This window comes from Mastomys coucha, unplaced genomic scaffold, assembly GCF_008632895.1.
Source record: "Mastomys coucha isolate ucsf_1 unplaced genomic scaffold, UCSF_Mcou_1 pScaffold14, whole genome shotgun sequence".
Classification (NCBI taxonomy): Eukaryota; Metazoa; Chordata; class Mammalia; order Rodentia; family Muridae; genus Mastomys; species Mastomys coucha.
The window spans coordinates 112,670,044-112,693,102 of record NW_022196896.1 but is presented as its reverse complement, the minus strand read 5'-3'; the positions used below and the strand labels follow the sequence as shown (position 1 = coordinate 112,693,102).

The 23,059-nt window shown below is 53.7% G+C and overlaps 1 protein-coding gene across 6 annotated transcripts; it reads left to right on the top strand.

Moving 5' to 3' along the window:
• The first annotated feature begins 1,344 nt into the window (after positions 1-1,344).
• Positions 1,345-11,370, top strand: Ecel1 (endothelin converting enzyme like 1). Of its 6 annotated transcripts, none has more exons than XM_031368279.1 (19): positions 1,345-1,726; positions 2,354-2,526; positions 3,698-4,582; positions 5,198-5,266; positions 5,382-5,492; positions 5,582-5,674; positions 5,878-6,002; positions 6,656-6,878; positions 7,310-7,408; positions 7,655-7,729; positions 7,862-7,965; positions 8,185-8,243; positions 8,320-8,371; positions 9,175-9,242; positions 9,408-9,532; positions 9,856-9,921; positions 10,311-10,406; positions 10,749-10,825; positions 10,938-11,368. In XM_031368279.1, exons 3-19 carry the CDS (start codon positions 3,797-3,799, stop codon positions 11,035-11,037), a joined length of 2,328 nt encoding a protein of 775 aa, XP_031224139.1. In that variant the 5' UTR covers positions 1,345-1,726; positions 2,354-2,526; positions 3,698-3,796; the 3' UTR covers positions 11,038-11,368. The 6 variants fall into 6 exon arrangements, with proteins under 6 accessions (XP_031224139.1, XP_031224140.1, XP_031224143.1 ...); XM_031368280.1 differs by lacking the exon at positions 1,345-1,726 and adding an exon at positions 1,925-2,160; XM_031368281.1 differs by lacking the exons at positions 1,345-1,726; positions 2,354-2,526 and adding an exon at positions 2,561-2,763 and having other exon boundaries at positions 3,662-4,582.
• Positions 11,371-23,059: the final 11,689 nt, after the last annotated feature.

Below are 23,059 nucleotides of genomic sequence, written 5' to 3'. Positions count from 1 at the left end.
GCCACTAGGGAGAGTCATTTCATTTCTCAAATTAAAAATCCATTTTGTGCTGTGAATAATGGATGGATGAGCCCAGGGAGGCCAGGCGGAGGGCAGGAAACTGGTTGTGGCCTAGAGACAACTCATAACTGCTAGGGGACCAGGGCACTGGCTAAGATGGAAGAGAAGCTGTACTGTAGCCCACCCAGGGCTGACACATTGCAGGGGCCAGGGTTCTACCCCACATGGTACAGAGCTGAGCTGGCACTGACCATAGCCAGGTCTTGGGTTGGCTAGTCTGGCTCTCCCTCATTTAGGGCAAGATCCACAGCATCTTGGTGAATGCTCAATAGCTGTGAGTCTTTGTGAATACTGCTGTCCCAAAGCTGTACCAGAGATAGGGCTACTGGTGCTCCTTCCGGAGAACACAGACTCCATGACAGAGTAATTAGGATGCGACTTTCCGGAGAACACAGACTCCATCGACAGAGTAATTAGGATGTGACTTTGGCTCCTGTGGAGGCAAAGAACTGCTTCCAAATACTTCTGTCCCTCGCACCCCCTTGTGCCTTCTCCAGCTGCCACCTGCCTCCTTTCCCCAAACTGGGCTTCTAGAACCTCATTTGGGGCTCTGTTGGACTCTGCTAGGCATGGCTCGGTCCTATCAATCTAATCTTCATCGGATCTGCGAGCATGTAGCAACTGAAGGAGGACCTCCGAGAACCTCAGAAATCGATGGAGCAAGATAGGCAGGAGAGAGAAGAAGTGGGTCTTTGGACCCTTTTCTATGGACAGCCTGATCACAGGACATGTCAGGGGGACAAGGACCTAGTAGTCAAAGGACCCAATTCTAAGCTAACTTCAGATGACCCTGTATTCAGGACTCAGTGTGGAGAATAAGATGTTGAACAGAACAGGAAGCTGGGGAGGCCCAATCCGCCTGGTTGGGAGACAGATGAATGGATTAATGGCAGCTGAGTGTGCCAGTGGTGACAAGGAAAGTCCAAGGGCTGGTCCCAGAGAAAAGAAGCCAAAAAAGGGACTGAGGGCCAGGGACCCCATCCTCCTGTGGCTGCAGTGAAAAGTCCCCTGGGAAGTATGCTTGCCTCTGTGCCTTGCTGTCGGAGTGGTCGGCTCCTTGAGACAATATCCATTTTTATATTTCTTGGAAATTTCACGGCATTCATTTCGGGGAAAATAAAGGCTGTCATTGCCGGAGAAATGATACCAATCAGGGCCTGAAAAGGCTGGAAAATTATCCTCCTGGAGATGGAATGTTGAGGGGAAAATGCAGATTAAAAGCACAAAGAGCCACTCTGCCACCGCCCTGCCCTCCCCTCCCCCTCACGGAAACACTGCGTTTTGCGTAATTCCATCGCTCCTCAGTAGAATTAATTGGGCCTGAGAAGAATGCACGGGGGCGGGGTGGGGGCAAAAGAGGACCCAAGGATGGTCAGAGTGAAAGACAGGACTGAGGGTGGGTCTTAGAGACGGACAGACTGGACAGGCAGGAGAGTGGTAGAGGTGGCCCCTAGAGGCTAGAGACTGGGTAGCTGACTGAAGAACACCCTGAGGGGATGGCGATGGGATGGTGAGTCCGACTCTGCAGTCCCATCTCAACATGAATTCCAACACATGGGTCTTCACCAATGTCTGAGCGGCTTAGGCCAGGGCGGCTGGCTGGAGCCAGCGGGTTGGGACCGATGGAGCTGTTTGGTCCTTTGCTGGGGGACACCGGAAGAGATGGGTAAGTCAAGGCAGGGAAAGCAGATTCCCCGAAACAGTGCCAGTCCTTCAGAAAACTCCAGATCTCTGTCACATGTGGGCTTCACCCTGTGGGTATAGTGGAGAGGTAAAGATGATTCTGCCTCCTGGAAGGAGGGAGGCCCCCAACATTTAAAAAGCACAGCCAACCGGAAGGGGTAGAAGGCTGGACAAACTCACCCCGTGTAGTCCCGTGAGGGAAGTGGCGCAAGATTGCTCCCTCTCTCCACCCTACGTCCCTTTCTTGGCCTTTCTATGTGGGTCTGGGACTTCCTGTCAGTGATGTCAGGAAAACCTAAGGTTGAGGAGGCCATAGCTTAAACCTCTTCTTACAGCCATAGCCTAAACCTATTCTTACAGTCTCCCCAGGAGAGCTAAGTAAAGGGCCCTGCACCAACCAGAACCCAGACGGGGCAGGTATGAGCAAGAGTTGAGAGGACAAAGAAGTCCCGGTGCTGACGGCGCCTGGCAGAGTGCTGGGCATGATACAGGCTCTTCACCTGCGTCTCCCTCAGCCCTTTGGAGTCCTCCCTGGGTTGAGCTTCTGCTGAGGTCGGCCCAGACAGCCCTCTCGCCTCCAGATCTCCAGCTTCAGCCCCTTTACCCGCAGACTGGTAGGTGGCTCCAAGTAGAGGAACCTCATCCGAAGGGACCGTGCTTCCTCCTCCCGGGACAGATCTGGACTCGGGAGTCCTGGAGCCTGAAAAGCTGGTGCATCACTCTCTGGAGCGTTAGTTATCTCGGCGGTCGTCATCCCCACCTCCGCACTGCTGGAGCTGACAGGTAGCCCAGAGGGAAGCAGAGAGAAGGAGGGGTGCAGGGGGGCGGGAGAAGGAGGGTGGAGCCGCCGGCGCGCCCCCTCCTTCGGGGCTGGCGGGCTGCGCGGCGCGGCGCGGCGGCAGAGGAGGCGGCGGGCGCACGGAGAGAGCCGCAGCCAGCCCAGCTCCGCTCCGGCTCAGGCCGGGATTTGCTCCCGACCCCTCCCTCCGTCCTCGCCCGGCCCAGAAGCGCACCTGCGGGGTAAGTGCCATTCGGATCCAGCGCCTCCGAGGACATCATCGCAGCCACCTCCGAGGCCACCGCGGCCGCCGAGCCGAGCTTCTCGGCTTTGTCTGTGTCCTCCCGGCTCTGGCTCCAGCTGCGGCTGCGGCTGCGACTCCAGGACTCGGCTCTCAAGCTCCGCTGACTGCGCCGCGCGACGCAGGAGACTCGGAGCTCCGGGCTGGCGCAGCAAAGGGGGTGAAACTTCTCCCAACTTTGGGTTCTGGGGAGAACCTGTTGACGCCAGGAATGGCCCGGGGCGTTGATGGGTGGCAAAGGATGAAACCAGTCTCTGATTCTCCATCAGGGCCGTCGGAGAGGTGGTGGTGGTGGGGGAAAGATGGGGACTGGAGAGGGCTTCTGCTTGGGACTAGGGACGGGTGGGCTTTGGGGCCATTGAAGAGAAACGGCCAGAGAATGGCTTGGGAGTGGTCCTGCAGACTTCCCCGAGGACAAAGTTTGGGTGCCTGGTCGCACTTCAGTTCGGAGAACTGAGGGAGGCTTCGGGGTCCGCATAGAGGCGCCCCTGACCACACCTCCTTTTTCCGGCTTCTGCTTCCCCCCTCCCCCACCTGGCTCGGCTGGAGCGGATGATGGGCAAGAAAGGCAAAGGCGAGGGAAACAGGTTGTCCGTGAAGCCCCACTTTGTGCCCGGTGCTCTTTTGCTTTGTGTCCGGGCATCCTTACTCTGTGGTGAGCTTGTGGAGACCTGGGAAGGCAGGTTAAAGGCTACTATTCCAGTAAGAGGTGGTGGCAACTGAACCTTTCTTTCTTGGGTGGCTGAGTGAAGTGGGATCCTTGGTCGTGGATCCCAGGTGGCCTCCATCTTCTTAAACTAACCCCTACCCCTTGTTTTCTGGGTCCCCTCACTTTCTAGGGCCTCTCTGAGCCTACTAATGTTCCCTCCCTATAGCTGCGACCGAGGGCCATGTGGGCGCCGACCAGAAAGCCCGCAGCCAGGAGCGGCCTGTAACTGAACAAACAAGGGGGCTGCGGCCGAAGCCTCGGCACCATGGAGGCCCCGTATTCCATGACAGCGCACTACGATGAGTTCCAGGAAGTCAAGTACGTGAGCCGGTGTGGCACTGGGGGCGCCCGAGGGACCTCGCTGCCTCCAGGCTTCCCGAGGGGCTCAGGGCGCAGTGCTAGCGGGTCCCGGTCGGGGCTGCCCCGCTGGAACCGACGCGAGGTGTGCCTGCTGTCGGGGCTGGTGTTCGCCGCCGGCCTCTGCGCCATCCTGGCGGCCATGCTGGCGCTCAAATACCTGGGCCCGGGCGCGGCGGGCGGCGGCGGTGGCTGTCCCGAGGGCTGCCCCGAGCGCAAGGCCTTCGCCCGCGCCGCCCGCTTCCTGTCTGCCAACCTGGACGCCAGCATCGACCCGTGCCAGGACTTCTACTCGTTCGCGTGCGGGGGCTGGCTGCGGCGCCACGCCATCCCCGACGACAAGCTCACCTACGGCACGATCGCGGCCATCGGAGAGCAGAACGAGGAGCGTCTGCGGCGCCTGCTGGCGAGACCCGCCGGAGGCCCCGGCGGCGCTGCGCAGCGCAAGGTGCGCGCCTTCTTCCGCTCGTGCCTCGACATGCGCGAGATCGAGAGGCTCGGGCCGCGGCCCATGCTCGAGGTCATCGAGGACTGCGGCGGCTGGGACCTGGGCGGCGCGGCCGATCGCCCGGGGGCGGCTCGCTGGGACCTCAACCGACTGGTGTATAAGGCCCAGGGTGTGTACAGCGCGGCCGCGCTCTTCTCGCTCACGGTCAGCCTGGACGACAGGAACTCCTCGCGCTACGTCATCCGCGTGAGTGCCCCCTCCCCTTTCCGCACCCCGACCATCCTCGCACCCCGCCTGAGACACCCCCCCTCGCATCCTCGTGTGCCCCACGCTCGATCCCGCGTCCGAGAGGGATACGGGTTCGGACAGCGAGGGGCGCGGGGAGGATACGGGGCGCGCAGGGGCAGAGCCCGCGCGGGAGGAGGGCGCAAGTAATTTCCCTGGAGTAATTGCGGTGTTTAGCTGAGCTGCGGGAGCCGCAATTCCCAGCCCTCAGGCAGGTGGGATTCGGGGAGTGGGAGCCCGCAGGCGATCGCCCTGAAAGGCTGGGGTTGGCCAGGAATTCCAGAGGCTCCAACTCCCAAGTACAGCGCCCCACGGTGTCCCTACAGGTGGGGAAAGTGAAGGCGGTTGGGGAAGGAGTAAGGACAGGCTCTCCAGGACGTCTTCAGGCTGGGCTAACAGCAATGGGGTTTGGCTATCTCTGGATGGGGTGGGGTGGGGGTTGGTTTTCATGCTCCCGGAGTTTGAGACAACAGATCCGAGTTTGACTCGTCCGTCTTCTCTTCTTTGCCATTTGAGTAGAAACGCTGGAAAACTGGCCGTGCACTTCTTACCTGGGGTCCCTGTTTTCTTCCCCAGATTGACCAGGACGGGCTCACCCTGCCAGAGAGAACCCTGTACCTAGCTCAAGATGAGGAGAGTGAGAAGGTACCTAGGCAGAGGCTGGGGCTTCTGGGAAGGAAAGAGCCCCAGCAAGGAGGGTCCCAGGGGTAGGTGTCTCCCTCCCCGTCCCCTTAGCTGAGGACCTCTTGTCCTGGTGTAGATCCTGGCCGCATACCGGGTGTTCATGGAGCGTCTACTCCGACTACTAGGAGCAGACGCTGTGGAGCAGAAGGCGCAGGAGATCCTTCAGCTGGAACAGAGGCTGGCTAATGTGAGCAGGAGGGGCTGGGAGATTCCAGGACTCTGGGAAAAGGGTCGGGGAACATAGGTCAGCCTGGGTCTATCTGCTTTCCATTCCAGATCTCTGTGTCAGAATATGATGATCTCCGTCGAGACGTCAGCTCCGTGTACAACAAAGTGACTCTGGGGCAGCTGCAGAAGATTACCCCCCATGTGAGTGTTTCCAAGACCCGGTGGATGGGTGGTGGTGTGGGTGGGTGGGGCAGGGACTGCAAGTCGACCTCCTTACAGTATGTCCGAGGTCTTCCTCAGACCTCCATGCCCAAGTGCCTTTGTTGTCTCTCTTTGACCCATTTGTTGTTTCTCTTTGACCCCTTTGTTGTCTCTTGTTGCTTCCCCCACCTCGGGCCCCATAGTTGCAGTGGAAGTGGCTGCTGGACCAGATCTTCCAGGAGGACTTCTCAGAGGAGGAGGAGGTGGTGCTGCTGGCTACAGACTACATGCAGCAGGTGTCCCAGCTCATCCGCTCCACACCCCGAAGGTGAGGTTGCAGATGCTCTACACCTCCCCCCACCCCCAACTCTTCGCTTCAGGGCCCCTCCATCAGCACCCTAGAGCTGTCCACTTAGTGCTGGTTTGTAAACACTGTCTCAGGCTGAAGCCACACAGCAGGAGTCAGATGCAAGCGCTGGTGTGGGAATCTAGATTCCCCCCCCCCCCCCCCCCCCCCCCCGCCCCCAGTCATATGCTCACTCCTGCACTGTGGGAGCCCGGGTAGGCTGGGATCCCCTTGAGCTGCCCTCACCTCCTGGGATGGTGATGTCACTAAGGGACATGTAGCTGAAGTCATATGGCACATAGGGTAGATCCTTGGAGGAATCCTGCTAGTCCCAGTACATCCAGGGAAAGGAAAAGAAAGCCATCAAGGAACACATTTCTGACTACTCAGCGTCCCACACCAAAGGGAAATTGGGAAACAATGCTGGCCCATCAAGGTCAGGCTTAATGGCTCTCGTTAGTAGCAAGATCGTATTCTGTCCTTGGGACATTTTAAATTGATGTCTGCATATCTAAATTGATCTCTTTCTCCTTCTTAGTGGGGCAGGGTGGGTACTGAGGAACACAGGTGGGTTAGACTGTGATGGCCTACACACATATCCGTCTAGACAACCCCCTGCTTTACCTGGCCTCCAGGATCCTGCACAACTACCTGGTGTGGCGTGTGGTGGTAGTTCTGAGTGAGCACCTGTCCCCACCATTCCGAGAGGCGCTGCATGAGCTGGCCAAAGAGATGGAAGGCAATGACAAGCCCCAGGAGTTGGCCCGAGTCTGCCTGGGCCAGGCCAACCGCCACTTCGGCATGGCTCTTGGTGCCCTCTTTGTACATGAACACTTCTCAGCTGCCAGTAAAGCCAAGGTCAGGCTGCCGTGGGTCTAGGGGAGGGGGGTGCAGGTGGTGTGCTCGGTGTGGGGGATGGAAGTTCTCATAGATCCCCTTGTGGCCCAGGTTAGCTGTCTCCGAGGCTCTAGGATGCTCCTCCCCTGGGATGCTTGCACATAGTCAGTCAGCTGTAGGTGGCTTGCACTGTCTTTCCCCTGAGCGTTCTTCTTAGCCATGTTCAGGAGACATGACCTTAGGACTGTATGGACTTGCATTGGGATGGTTCTCTTTTCCAGGCAGGGAGCTGACTGGCATCTGCTGGTGTAGGACCCTACTTCCCATGTCTCTCCTTGGTGCCCAGCATGTTGCCCTGTACAGATGAGAGGAATCCCTTTGGTGCCAGGTGCTGGGGATCAGAGCTAAGACTTCCTTAGTTGACCCTTGATCCCTGACTTCTGACCCTGCAGGTACAGCAGCTAGTGGAAGACATCAAGTACATCTTGGGCCAGCGCCTGGAGGAGCTGGACTGGATGGACGCCCAGACCAAGGCAGCTGCTCGGGCCAAGGTGAGATAGGATCTGAGTCCCGGTTGTTGGCGACACAAATAGTGTTTGAGTGCCGGCTGGGTATCAGGCACTGGGAGTAACAAGGGGAAAGAGACAGAGATGTCTTTATCAAATTGTCATCACTTGGTCTAGGTATGCCTTCCCTCGGGCCCAGACCCATGCTAACCTGCACCCCCCCCTTTTTTTTTGCCTGTGGGAGGCTGTCTTCTGAGGCCCTGGGCCCCTTGCCCTGATCTCTCACTGCAGCTCCAGTACATGATGGTTATGGTTGGCTATCCAGACTTCCTGCTGAAACCTGAGGCTGTAGACAAAGAATATGAGGTAGGCAGGTTCTCACTGCCTTCAGGCCCCAGGGAAGCCCGCCACCAAACTTGGAGGAGAACTCATGGCTCCCAAGAAAAGGGCCTTAGCCCTGCACCGGCTCGTGGCTGAGCACTGCCCATCCCCATACAGTTCGAGGTCCACGAGAAGACCTACTTCAAGAACATTTTGAACAGCATCCGCTTCAGTATCCAGTTGTCCATCAAGAAGATCCGACAGGAGGTGGACAAATCCACGTGGGTGCCCCAGTCCTGAGCGAGGGGTGGAGGAGGGCCATGCTGGGAACGTGGGCCGGCGTGAACATGAGAGATGGCAGTAAGGTGGTAGCTTAGCCCAGAGAATGCTCTGTTAGAAGCTAACTGGCATGCCACGACCACCTTGAAGGAGGCCAGCATGTGAGGATCCTGCGGGGAAGTCGTGCGTACCCTCCGGGTGATTCTGGCCTTCTCGCACAGGTGGCTGCTGCCTCCGCAAGCGCTCAATGCCTACTATCTGCCCAACAAGAATCAAATGGGTAAGGAGTTGTGTCCTGGCCTGTGGGACGGGCCCGGGAGTGGATGTGTTTCCTACTCACCGTGCCTTTCTCTTAGTATTTCCAGCTGGCATCCTGCAGCCCACCCTGTACGACCCAGACTTCCCACAGTAAGTAGGAAGCTGGGCCCATCAGCCCTGTCTGCAGGTGTCAGGCTCCCTCTCTGGCTCCCGCTTAACTTACTTTCTTATACATCCCTGGCCCACCAGCCTAGGGATGGTGCTGACCACAGTGGGTTGGGCTCCCCTACATCCGTCACCAATCAAGACCATCTCTCAAAGGCATGGCCACAGGCCAATCTGACCCGAGCAATCCTTCACTGAGACTATCGCAGATGACGCCAGGCTATGCCAAGCTTACAGCTAAAGCCAACTAGCATGCCCCTTACCCACTTTAGGCCCTGTGAGTTGTTTCAAAAGGGGAGGACCGTAGTGATGAGGAAGAAAGCCTAGTCCCCCAGTGAGTTCCTTAGTTTCCTTCCCGCTTCCTTGAAGGCATAGCCTCCACCAACCTTGTAAGATGTTATTTCCCAAATACATCTGGACCCAGCTGGACATGGGTCACGGGTCCCTTTCATGGAGTCTGTAAAGAAACTGGGAGAGGGCCTTGGATATGCATAGATCTCTGGGATCTCCCTGGCTACCTGCCAGTGGCAATAGGGGCCTGGGCAGTGGGGCAGTGGTGGCCCAGGCCTTTAATCCCAACACTTGAGAGGCAGAGGTAGGTGGATTTCTGAGTTTGAGGCCAGCCTGGTCTACAGAGTGAGTTCCAGGACAGCCAGGGATACATAGAGAAACCCTGTCTCAAAAAAACAAAACAAAAACAAAACAAAACAAGTGGGGGCCTGGGCAGCAATGTAGGGCTCTCAGAGGGCAGGTGAGAGCTAGAATTTAACCTGCTGCTGTGGGTCCAGGTCTCTGAACTACGGGGGCATCGGCACCATCATTGGGCATGAACTGACCCATGGCTACGATGACTGGGGTAAGGCCTGAGAGGGTCTTGAGGGAGAGAGAGGACAGATAGTGGGAGGAGTCATGGAGGATGAACTGGGGTTGGCTGGCGGGAGGGGAGGGGCTTAGTGCCCAGCCTGGCCTTAGAGTGAGGCGTGGTCTTAGTGTGCTGGAAGGATATTGCCATTGACCACAGGGGGACAGTATGACCGCTCAGGAAACCTGTTGCACTGGTGGACAGAGACCTCCTACAGCCGCTTTCTGCGCAAGGCAGAGTGCATCGTTCGCCTCTATGACAACTTCACTGTCTACAACCAGCGGGTGAGACCTTCCACCCTTGTCTCCAGTGGCCTCCTTGGCTGGCCACAAACTGGAAGCATGCGTGCTCATGTGCACATACATGTACCCAAATACGGTACCTGCACACACGCCCTCGATGATGCCCGTGTGCACAAACAGCCACATAGCTCCCAAAGATTCACATGGTACATGTGTAGGGGTGAGGGGAGGGAAAGGCTTTTCCTGAATTTCCTGGGGAAGGGGAGCAGGCAGTAGCCCAGGGTAGCCTGATCAGTAGCCCAGGGTAGCCAGGGCTGTGGGAGGCCAGCAGGCCCCGTGCAGCTTCTTCCATTTCTTTTTGGCAGGTGAATGGGAAGCACACACTTGGCGAGAACATCGCAGACATGGGAGGCCTCAAGCTGGCCTACTATGTGAGCCACCCAGCCTACGTTTTGTCTTTACTGGGGCACAGGTGGGAGCTGATAAGAACCCCAGACTAGGGACAAAGCCCATCCTGTCCTGCTGATGCTCTGGTCTAGGCTAGGGGCCTCCAGGAGGGGGGAAAAAAAAAAAAGAAAGAAAACAGGTACCACCTTACTGGGAGAACAAAGAGGACTACCTGGAGGAGGTGGCCTATTGAGGGAGGGAATAATGTGCCAGAGTAGAAAGTAGGGAATACAGACTGGATGGCACAGCACTGGGGCTGGTGGGGGAGGGGCTGGTCTCCTCCTGAGAGGAAGACTGTGTGAAGGATGGAGACAGACTAGGAGGCCATGTGCAGGAGTTGGCCACAGCGGCTCCCTGCTCTGGGCACCCACAGGCCTATCAGAAGTGGGTCCGCGAGCACGGCCCAGAGCATCCACTGCACCGGCTCAAGTACACACACAACCAGCTTTTCTTCATTGCCTTTGCCCAGGTGAGCTGGGTGGAGACCCGATAGGGGTCCGGAGGGGCCGAGGAGGGAACACAGTGTCCATGCTCAGTCTCAGCCTGGCCCAGGCCGCACATGAATGTCTCCAGGGTTCAGCCTATCTGTCCATCCGTCCATCCGTCCATCCGTCCATCCATCCATCCATCCATCCATCCATCCATCCATCCATCCATCCATCCATCATCTCCTATCTATCACCTGTCCTCTCCAAGGTGAGATGGCTCATGGCTTCTGCTGGGGCCTAAGGGTGGGGGAAAAGGGTAGAGAACAGGTAGTAGACACCTGGCTCCATTTCTTCCTCTTCTTCCCTTTTCCCGTTGCCCCCAGAACTGGTGCATCAAGCGACGGTCACAGTCCATCTACCTGCAGGTGCTGACAGACAAGCATGCCCCCGAGCACTACCGGTATGCTCGTCCCCTCCTTGTGTTTGCATGGGGTCAGAGGGACAAGGGTCAACCTAGAAGCGATAGGGTGGCCAGTGAAGCCCACACTGCTGAGGTCTCTCCCCTACCCCAGGGTCCTGGGCAGCGTGTCCCAGTTTGAGGAATTCGGCCGGGCCTTCCACTGTCCCAAGGACTCTCCCATGAACCCCGTCCAAAAGTGCTCTGTGTGGTGAACCTGGCCATCTGCCTGTCTATCTGCACGTCCCCACTGTCCTGCACGGATCACCTCTACCAGCTGCTGGGGCAACATGAGCCCCATACTTCCTGCTCCGGGTCTATCTTCCTTTCCAACCTTTATGTGACGTCTTCCTGCCCCCTGCAGTCCTTCACTTAAGCAAAGGCCTGGAGTAGGGGGAAGGCTGGGTTCCGGGGTCACTCAAGGGGGAAATATGAGGTCCCCACATCTGGCTCTTAGACAGCTGGACCCCCACTGGGGCTGGACTGTACATGTCCCACTGATGTGTTCTTGCTGATACGTCTGGTCAATAAAGCTGCTGTATTCTAGAGCCTTGGCCTCCAGACAAGTGGAGATGGAGGGTCCCCAGGGCTACAATAATGTGGCCTTGATGAGGGAGCAGGCTCTGAGAAGGAGTCCCCAGAGTGGCCAGCCTAGGAGGCCCATCTTCCTCTAGTCTATGGTGGTCACAGACATTCCCAGGTGTTGAGAAAGACTGCAGAGGGCACACAGCCCAGCTCAGAACTGCTTGTCGGGGACATTTTCATGACACGCTCCTTGGAGGTGAGTCCCACACAGGAATGGTTTCTAGATCTTTTCTCCTGGGCTGGGTACATATATGCCATGCCCCCTTTGGAAGCTTGGATCGAAAGACATTTGCCTTGACCCGTGAGATATTTTGGGGTCCTGATGTCTGAGACCCTCCCCGAATGTCCTAAACTTACTCTACCCTTCTGGCCTGGGTATAGGGAGAACTGGGGCTCCAGACCCAGCCTCCAAGTCACTACCAAGATTCCCCCACTGACATCCAATTCCTCTGCCACTCTGGATGCAGCCCAGGATGGCCTCGGGGCATCAGGCCAGGCTGTCCCCATAAACCAGACCCTGCTGGGGACATCCGTGTGGTGTTGGGAAAGACATGAATCTCCTGAGCTAGAGACTGCTCTGGAGCAGGTCATCTGAGGCCCAATGTCACCCACTAGCTCCCACACTGTTGCTGCAGATAGATCCTTGTGAACACCTTCAACGCAACCCAAAGACATGGCTGTCGTAACCGGTCACCTGCTGGCTTCTGAGTCCTCTTGCATTTGGGCATCCAGACTCTTTCCCTATGTGTTCTGTTAGGAAACCACATACAGCAGAGGCCACTTTCGTTCTCCGGCCGCTGCCTGAGCTGGGGATTGGTTAGCTATCCAAGGTGGGGGAGCTCACATAAGCCCAGCACAACCCTGAAGCCCCTGCCTCAGGTTCCGTGGCATTTGGGGGTGGGGTGGGGCATCTGTGCAGCGCTGAAGGCCCTTCCAAACCATAATGACAGGAATGTAGAAGCCAGAAGGGTCATGATAGGACTGGCTCCACTGAGCTTATCTTCACAGCTGGCATACTCCAAACTGCTCACTGGGATGGCAAACACAGTCTTCCGCTAAGCATTTAATAGGAGGGAAGTATAGGGGCTGAGGTGTTCTCACTGTGCTTCAGCTTCCAGGCATCCACCTGCATGTCCACGTGCCCAGGGATGCACTTCTTCCAGGGCAGAGTTTCTGAAATCAGCTGCCTGGGCTTTTCTAGACTGACTCTGACCCCACCATCTATCTTTGTGATTGGCCCTCAGGTCCAGGAGTTACTGCTGTGTGACCAGGGGGGAGATAGCTACCTTCTCTGGGCTCCTAGCAGCATAGGAATGAGGAATGCCCCTAACACTAGCTCACTGCCATGTGTGACAGGAGACCCACACATGACCACCCCTTCTTCCCTCTCCAGTGCGGCATCCATAGCACCCCATCTAGCCCTAGCCCTATCATGGCTGCCACGAGTATAAGAAGTATAAGAAGCTCACGAGTATAAGAAGCTCAATTTGGGGGCCTCAGGGCCAGGGATTCTGGGATACTTCTCAGCCTGGTGGGAGATATCCTTTGAACAAGTAGGGAAGGATTTGAAGCTAGCTACAATGACATCTGGATGGGACATCCTGAAGATGAGTGCATCTATCTCCAGCTTGGTGACCCTGAGAGTCATGTGACACCCTCAAGGGCCACTGTCTGGTGCCACTGAGGCACAGGTTGCTCTAACACATTCAGAGAGGCCCAGATTCAGGTCTCTATATCTCTGTGGTTGACCTGAGCTGATCCAGATGTCTAGTACCCCAGCGTTTACCCCTGTGCCAAAGACCCCAGGTGCAATATGTTTTAAAAATTACTTGAACCTTATTGCAAATGTATTAGAAGTGAGGGTCTTCCACTTAAAAATTCCTCTGGGCTGGACCCCAGGGGGCTTGCTCAGTCTGGTACTTTCTACTCCCCTCCCCCTATGCAAATACATATAAACGTATACATACATACATACACCTAATCTTTTCTGTCTGTAGTGCATCACTCATATATGATGACAGTTCCAGACCTGCAGAAGGGGGCAGCCCTTAGAGGTGTTAAAGGGGTGGCCTGTGCAGCTGTTGAGGTATCCTGTCTCTTCCTTCCTTCTGACACCCCCCCAAGCTGGTTTTAGACACTCACTTTTCCTTACACCAGCACTATATAAAGACTGTGTGTGGTAGGATGCATCTGTAATTCCAATACTTGGGAAACAGAGGCCAGGCGATAAGGAGTCCGAGGTCATCCTTAGCCACACAGTGATATGGTTAAGGACATCACATATCCAAGGCCAGGGTGGTCTACATAAGACCTTGCTTCAGAAAAAAGAAGGGCTGGGGAGAATGGTCTCCCCAGCTGTCAAAACACTTGCTTCATGAATGTGAGGGCCTGAGTGTGAATCTCCAGAACCCATGTAGAAGCTGGGCACAGCAGCACACCTGGAGCCCCACTGACGGGAAGGCAGGCAGAGAGGGCCAGATAGCTGGAAGGCTGCAGGTCAGCCTGGCAAATGTGATAAAGTGTTGGGCCAGTGAGAGAACCATCCCAACAAAAACTAGAGTGCACCTGAGCTTGTTCTCTGACCTCCTCTTACGTGCTATGCACATATGCATGTCACACAGGTACCCTCCACATGAGTGCACACACACACACAGACACACACACACACACACACACACACACACACACACACAGAGAGAGAGAGAGAGAGAGAGAGAGAGAGAGAGATAGACATACACACAGAGAGAGATAGACTGAGAGGGGCAGAGATAAAGATAGAAAGACACACACACACAGAGGTAGACAGACAGACAGACACAAAGAGAGGTAGAGAGAGAAAGACATACAGAGAGGGAGAGAGACTGAGAAAGGCAGAGAGAACAGAGAGATAGACAGAGACAGAAAGACATACACAGAGAAAGAGAGACAGAGAGGCAGAGAGAGAGAGACAGAGAAAGACAGACAGAGACAGAAAGACATACACAGAGACAGAGAGGCAGAGAGAGAGAGACAGAGAAAGACAGACAGACAGAGACAGAGAAAGACAGACAGAGACAGAGAGTGCATGAGCAGTTTCCTCTTTTCCCTGCTGGCTCCAGATTGTCTAGAGCCTGAGCACGCCCTGCCCACCCATTGTCCTTTGGAGCCACCCGTGCAAGGGCAAGGCAGGGCTGTGGCTGGACTTCACAGTCTAGCTCTCCTTCCCCTCACCGTGGCCTCTGAACCAGGGAGAGATTTATTTGTACAGACAAGAACCAGTTCTCTCCCACCCCTTACAAGAGGAGGGTTTCTGTTTGAATTAGTACTTTCCCCGTTGTTCCCGGCTTCCACAGCAAAGGGTCACAGGCACTTCCATTACCTCCAAACCCACAGGCTCTATGGGGGGCTTCTTGTGAAACCAGGCCTCTCTGGGCTTCGGAATCAGCAGCCTGTTGTTTCGGGTTTAGGCCACTGAACAGCAATTGATCTGCAGGAGGTGGTCCTTGGGAGAATTCATGGAGAAAAATCCACCCTTAATCATACTATTTATAATTCCTTCATATGCTTCCAGAAGGATTCAGGACAATGAGAAGCTCAGCCCATCCTCCCGAGGGAGGTCCCTGCTTTATAAGCTCACTTGTCATTGTGTTTTGAAGTCCATGGATTTGTATGGCATGTAACTGACCGAGGGACCTTGGCAGCATTACAGAAGAGCGTCCATCTCTGCCTCATCTACTAGGCAGTCATTGGGCCCTGTCTTCAGTACCATCAGGACTGGGGACTCTGTCTCCCTTTCCTGTTGAAAGAAATGACTGTCCTGACCCCACCTGGCCTTTCCCACAGTCCTCATGATGAGCTGGAGCCCACACTCTGGGGTCCTTGTCCCTCACTGCCGATACCATCATTTCTTCCTTTATCGAAGGCAACCCACAGCCCCCTTCCCTCACAAGTGTTCCCTTGTCTCTGTCAACTCCCCTCCTCCTTTGTTCTGACTTATTCATGGGACATGAGTTGTGGCTCAGTTGGATCCTCTGTGGTCTCCTCAGGTGAGGATCCTCAGCTTTTGTTTTCGTGTAACCTACCTTTGAGGTGTCTTCCTGTATGCCCCATGGGTTCTAGCTCCCATACTCTACTGCCCATAGATAGCTGCTGGTGGTATAATGGTGAGCACAGCTGGTTTTCATTTGTGCCTCATTTTACCACAGATTCCCCAGCTCAGGTCACAATGTGTTCAGGCGTAGCAGAAATAAATCCACTTGGTGGATCACAGTGGATCACCCCTTCCTCCCCGCCCTCCCACCGCTGTGATCAATACAGGGTTCAAGGTGCTGAGAGTGATGCATTGGGCACTGGGTTCAGTCCCACATGGGCTAGAGTCCAGCATGAGCTCATCTTGTGGAACGTAAAGCAGGCGCCTGGCTTCCACGACCTCAGCCGCTGCCCGGATGCAGGAACCTCTCTGGCAGCCGCCTCGCAGCTGATTCATTGGGCCAGCAGGCAGCTCAAATCCCCAAGCTGCTGTCACATGGAGCTGTAAAGGCGCATCTCTCCTTGTCTATACTTTGCATAAATAAGGGGGAAAAAATTCTCCCATCTTCCTTTGGGACCAAACAGGGACTTGGGAGGTGACATCTGAAAGTGGGGAAGGCTCTTTAGGGGAACATTTTCCTTTTACCTGAGGAGCTCTGGCCATGGTAAAGAGGGTCTGAGAGGCCGCACGAGCCAGTGGTGAGACTGTAAATAGGATGTGAAAGGTGCCAGAGTACCACATCACAATTGGGGGGGGGGGCGTCTAACTACTGGGGCAGGGGAAGACCATTTCTTCCCTGAAGGGCAGTTCAGCAAGCTCCTCCCCCTTTGGGCTCCCTGGCACCATGCCAACGCTCAGTGCTTGCAGGCTGACATCCCCAGTGGGCAAGGTTACATCAAGGGGAACTTCTAGCTGCTCGCAGGTGCTGCAGGCTGGTGTGTGCCGCTAGCAAACATGGAATCTTGGAACAGCAGAAATAAGTAGGCCCCGGGGCCACCTTTGATCAGGGGTTTGATGGGAAACCCCACACAGCTTCTGTAGGCCTCTGGAAGGTGGGAGGCCGGATTGTGAGGAGGCGCCCTCAAGGGGCCAGAGGAGCCTGTCACGCAAATGCTATTGCTAATGCCAGAGGCACCTGTTTCTAGGGCCTGTGTCAGCTGAAACATCAGCGGCAAGGGCAAGAGGAGGGCACACCTGGCACCTGCCTGAATCTTCCCAAGTGGCTGAGGCAGCTGCGCCCATTCCCCCCACCCCCGTTGTGGCATTTTTCTATGCCAGCTGTCAATGCTTGGAGGGACTCTGTGGGTGGGGACAGGAAATGAGAGCCTGTGGTGCCTTGTGGCCCTGACTGGGGCAGATTCGTGTCTGGGGCAAGATGACCACCATCATAGGGAGTTATCTGAGCCTTGGGGATTTGGCTAGAGGGTACCAGCCGCTCTTGAGTGCCTGCTCTGTACTACAGTATCTTCAGGTATGCTTTCAGCTCATGCATGCTACCCTCTGCTTTGCCACAGCCTGTCCAGTGGACAGCCTGTGGCAGGGATAGTCAGTCCTCATAAGTAATGCCAATCCTCAGTGCCGGGGATGTGGCTCAGTGAGGGGAAGGCTTGACTAGGACCCATAAGGCTCTAGGTCTGATCCTTAGTCCTGCATAAACCCAGCGTGGTGTTACATGCCTGTAATCTCAGTACTTAAGAGATGGAGGCAGGAGGTTCAGGAGTTCAAGGCCAGCCTGGACTGTGAGACTCTGTCTAAAAAACAACCAGGCCAAGCCAAGCCAAACAAAAAATGTGGGCTGGAAGCTCAATCAATAAAGTGCTTGCTTTGCAAGCAGGAGGACCCAATTTTGATTCCCAGAACCCATGTAAAAAATCAGGTACATTGGTATACACATGTAAGGCCAGCTACATAAGTACATGCAGAAGGTAGAGCCAGGAGGATCCCTGGGGTCACTGGTGGCCAATCTAGTCCACTTGATGAGCTACAGATTCAGTAGAAGACTCTGCCTTTCGAATCAATCAATCAATCAATCAATCATCAATCAACAACATAAACAAAAAACCAAACCCCCAAAAGTGAATGGCTCCTGAGAATAATGTCTAAAAGGCTTTTCTGATCTCCATATGCATGTGCACACACATGCATCTTCATATACAAGTGCATCACAGGAACATGCATGTGAGCACACACACACATACACATACATGCACACACACGTACACTCACTTACGCACACACACATGCACACTGAGCTCCATATTGGTATCTCCATCCATGGACACCCACCTAATACAAGTCACGGGGGTCCCAGAGGGAAACAAGAAGGTGCCTCAAGCCAGGGCTGACCCAGTATCTCTTTCCACCCATCCACTCACTTTCTGTGTATTTCAGTGTATTCAAGGTTAGTGTGTGTCTACCTAGGTGGATGAATGGATTCTATCATCCAATTTTAACAAAATTAATCCTCCAGGGTAGCCAAGTGGCTTACAAGATTCCTGTCAAGGAGCTGCAAACAATCCTGGTGAGCCAAAAGGAGAAGCGGCCGGCTGATGACACCCACTCATGCTCATCACCCCTGTGTGCCAGCTGTGAGAAGGGTTCAGGATGGCAGACATCATAAAACCATATGAGGTCTGGCAAGATGGCTCAGCAGAAAAAGGCACTTGCTTCCCAAACACTGGGTGACCTGAGTTCAATCCCCCAGACCCACATGGTGAAAGGAGAGAACTCGGCTCCCTAAAAGTTGTCTTCTGACACACACACACACACACACACACACACACACACACACACACACGTAAAAACCATCTTTAGGGTACACCCCCTCCCACCCTTTCTAGTACAACCTCAGCCGTGGGTGCCTTGAGATATTCATCAACAACAGCATAAAGTCCTCATGGTCCACCAGACACTTAAAAACAGCCTTCAGAACATGAAGACAAACCCCTGTAAATTTTTTTTCCCCAACGATGTTTAGAGCTATGTGCTTCTCAGCCCAGTACTTTTGATATTTCCCTAAGCAATGATAAATATTTGGAAAGCTCTTGTAAAGTTTCTTACATAATGGCATAAGACAAAAAAGAAAAAGAAAAGAAAGAAAAAAAAACCCCACCTAGCACCAGGCAAACAATTTTTCTTTCTGCTGCAGTAAAAATGGCAGAAACAATGAACAGTAAATGATCTGTCGACAAACCGAAAGGCATATCTTTGTCAGCAAATACTCCTGAAAGATATGGGGGGGGGGGGAGACTGCCGTTGATTGGAAGAAATGAGTATTAGAGAAAATTACCCAGTGTGGGAGGTTTGCTATACAGTTGACTGAGAGTACAGCTGTTTCTCAGCTTAACATATCTGCTGGATTCTCTTCCAATCACGAAATGCACAAACCACTTTTTTTTTTCTTTTTCTTTTGGTGTGTGAACCACTAAAGGCAAGATACAGCAGAGAAGATATACTGCCCGCAATAAATGCCTTTCCTGAATAAAAGCAGTGGCCTATGGGGAACATGGTAGAAGTTACACTGATGGAAGAACCAGATGGAAAGGATTTTTAAAAGAGGATTCTGGGTAACGGTCAGGGCTCAGTGCCTTCAAAACTCACCCACCCCACTCTTCAGTCCGTAGTTAAACTAGCACCGTAGGCAGAAGCCTGGGCACGCATCTATGCAGGAGGTGTGGGGTAAGTTCATAAAAACAAAGCTGTCCTATTAGAGTGGAATCTTTGTGACTCTTGATAGTGTGCTGGGGCGTGGTCTCAAAAGCTTTCTAGATCGGAGAGAATGAGTCAGGAATAATTGTGGCAAAGTCCTAGAAGGCTTCCCCACCCCTTCCCTGCCACATCATACTGACAAGGTCTCACTGTGTTGCCCTAGCTAATCTGGAACTCCTCAGCTCAAGAAATCCTCCTACCTCATCCTCCAGGGCAGTTGAAACCACTATTTCCCTCCCCTCTCCCCCTCCCCCTTCCTCCTCTCCCTCCCCTTTCTCTCCCTCCTCTGCCTTCTCTTTCCTTCCTCTCCTCTTCCTTCTCCATTTTTTTTTTTTTGAGACAGTATCCCAGTATATAATCCAGGCTGGTTTATGTAGCCCAAGCTGGTCTTGAACCTGTGACTATCCTCTTGCCTCAGCCTCCCAAGTGCCAGCAATTCCAAGGCTATACCACCATGCCTGGCTTTCACTTAAAATTTTTGTGTCAACATTTAAGGCAAAAAGGGTTGTCTGTCTAGGGACTTGGTAAAAATCTTGAAAAGAATTAGTGCCCTTTCCCTGCTCACGCCCCTTTAGTAAAGATGTCCCTTTAACGAAAAAGTAATGAGGACACCATCTTTGAATACCAAGTAATGCCTTGCAGGGGAGAAGGAGACCGTGGCAGATTTGGACAGGATTCTCTTTGCATGTGTGCAGGTACATGTGAGAGCCGTCACAGTGGCCGGAAGAGCATTAGATGGCCTCCAGCATTTCTCTGCTGTATTGCTCTGAGACAGTCTGTTTCTGAGCCTGGGACTCACAGCTACCCAGCTCTGGAGATCCTCTGGGCTTCGTTCTCCTTAGTGCTAGGGTTTACCAGCATGCGAGACCATGTCTGGCTTGTTATGGTAGTACTGGGATCTGAACTCGGGTTCTCATGTTTGAGCACCAAATGCTCTCACCGCGAGCTGTTAGTCCAGTTCCTGAAAAGGCTCCTCACAAAGACTTGATTCTGTAGCCAAAGATGTAATATTTAGAAATTAAATCATTGCCAGGCAGTGGTGGCTCACACCTTTAAGCCTAGCACTCAGGAGGCAGAAGGCAGATCTTTGTGAGTTCAAGGTCAGCCTGGTGTATAGAATGAGTTCCAGGACAGCTAGGGCTACGTAGAGAAACCCTGTCTCAAAAAACCAATTAAATAAATAAATAAATAAATAAATAAATAAATAAATAAATAAATCACTGTGTGTGTGCACATGCGTGTGCACGTGTGCACGCGTACGTGTGTGTGCATGTGTGCGTGCATGTGTGTGCGTGTGTGTGCATGCTTGCGTGCGTGCATGCGTGCGTGCTTGTGTGCGTGTGTGTGCGTGCATGTGTGTGTGCTTGCGTTCGTGTGTGCATGCGTGTGTGCGCGTGCGTGTGTGTGTGCATGTGTGCGTGTGTGTGCGTGCATGTGTGTGTGTGTGTGTATGTGTGTGTGTGTGTGTGCCCACGCCCACCCAGGCATGTCATGGATTTCTGGTGGAGATCAGAAGACAATGTTGTGGAGTTGGCTCTCCTTTTACCTATACGTGGATTCTGGAGATCACACTTGTGTTGTTGGGCAGTAAGCAAGCACTTTTCTCTGCTGAGCTGTCTTGTTGATCTCCCAGCAATGTGTGACCAATAAACCCCTCATCCTCACACCTTGAAGCCTGGAAGTAAAGACTAATCTAATCTGCTTTTCGAAATTCAGGTATAATCTCCATATACTATAAAATAAGGGGTGCCCTGAACGCACACAATTTAGTACTTTTCAGAATGTTCGCAAAGTTGAGCATCTATTAACCAACATCTAATTCCAGAATAAGCTGGTTTTTTAAACCACAAGTTTTAAAATGAAGAGGTCCTTGGGTTTTGAACAAATTTATAAAACATAAACGTGTAATGCCGCTCCATTGTGTTGAAAGAGCAACTAATTGACACCCAGGAAGACAGAAATATATCAGCTGGAGCCAAACAAAAGCCTCGCATAATTGGTGGATGGAATTTAAAAACCAGTATGATGGTTCTGGTAGCTCCGTTAATGATGCCTTCTCCCATTCAGCTCCCATATTTTCACGACAGCCACTAAAATCCGGAATTGAAATAAACTATTCCGAGAGCCAAGACTTCAAATTGATGTTTCACAGTGTTAAATCAAGATTTTTTAGCAAATAAGGAAACATATTCAATCTTCCTAATATTACTAGTGGGAGCAAAGTGTGTTTTTGTACCTTCATAAATGTACAGATAAATTTGTAGTGTTGCAAAATTTGCTAGGAAGCACAGCTGAACCCACCTTTCCGTAATTCCTTCAAATGTCCTCATTGGGCAGGTTAGACAGGGGCTGAGAACTCTACTGGGGTGGTGCTCCACCAAGTTCCCACTGCAAGCCAGAGATGGTTAGAATCTGCACCTCCTCTCTGGTTGACCAGCTCCTAAATCTACATCCACTTCCACCCCTGGGGGGGGGGGGGAACCAGGAGAAAGGGAAAAGAGTGCACATTTCCAGGAACAGTCAAGGTGCCACGTCCTGAATTCTTATTCAAAGGCTTGCAACCCCAGCACCACAGACTTTAAAGTTCTTCCTCTCCTTCAACAGCTCCTTGCAGCTCCAGCTTTGCACCCCTTGTCCCAGCCACCCTCTCTGACCCAGTCATTATAACTTCCCCAGCCGATTGCTGCCCCAGGGCCTTTGCACTGCCCTGCGATATGTTGCTCAGGCCTTCACTTGGTACAGCATTCTTGCACAGCTGGCTGTCCCTCTCTAGCCCAGTCTCCACCATTACCCACCCCTCTCCTCCAGGCACTTGGGGGCTTTCCTTCTTGCAGAGGACCTACTAAGATGCCAGGAGTGTGGCTCACACTTAAAATCCCAGCAACTGGGAGACTGCAGTTAAGTGGATTACCATACGTTTGAGGCCAGCTTGGACTACAGAGTCTCAGGAGGAGGGGGAGGAGAAGAGGGAGGAGGGGGAGGAGAAGAGGGAGGAGGGGGAGGAGAAGAGGGAGGAGGGGGAGGGGAGGAGATGATACTAGAGGCTGGGGACATGGCTCAGTGGCAGAGCATTTTCCTAGCAGGCACTAGGCTCTGGTTTTGAGCTGAAAAAAAGGAAAATGACTATTGCCGTTGTATTGCACAATACTTTATTATTGGTTTATCTCTCCCAGGGGAACGCAGACTTTGGAAGCTAGGGGCTTTCCTCAGTTCAGAAATTTAGGTGACCTGGGAGTGGGGTGGGATACAGCGCCTTACATTTCCTAGCTGGGCAATAGACGTGGAAGGGCTGAATGACTCCAGAATCTTCTCTGTGGGTTGATATGGCTGGGCCCATAAAGGGCTCTGAGTGTGGAGCTGGCCCAGGGATGGTGAGGAAGGACTATGTCAAAGGCTACCTAGGGGAACCAAGCTAGCACCACAGCCTTGCCGCCTGCCAGCAGAGTAGACTGAGAAGTGGTGAGAAGCCAACCTCTCTGTCTTCTCTTGTGCCTTAGTCCTGTAAAGCCTGTAGGGATAGATCCAAGCTCGGAGGGAGTACCCATGGGTAGGTAGGTGCATGTTTGGTCCTCCATAAATTATTGCTAGAGACTTGTCTTTTGCTGGGCGCTGGTGGATGAGGGCAAAAGGAGAGTCCGGACTGCCCCAGGAGGGTCAGGGGTTGGTTGTCATGCTGCCTGGGGAGGAGGAGCTCTGTGGGATCTGAGGCTGGCTGCTAGCTCAGAGGTGATCGCCCCCTTGTGGGTTCCTGGGTCGGAGTCTGGAAGCTGCAACTCTAGGTAGGGCAAGCCTTAGTAGAGGCTGGTAGCAGAAAGAGAGAGGATCCTGGGGTAGATAGAGCCCACAACCAGAATGCAGGGAGCCCTGAGGTCAGAGAAAGGAAGGACCAGGTGAGGGCTTGGGACCTGGTGGGTGGAGTCTGGATGAACTGGAGT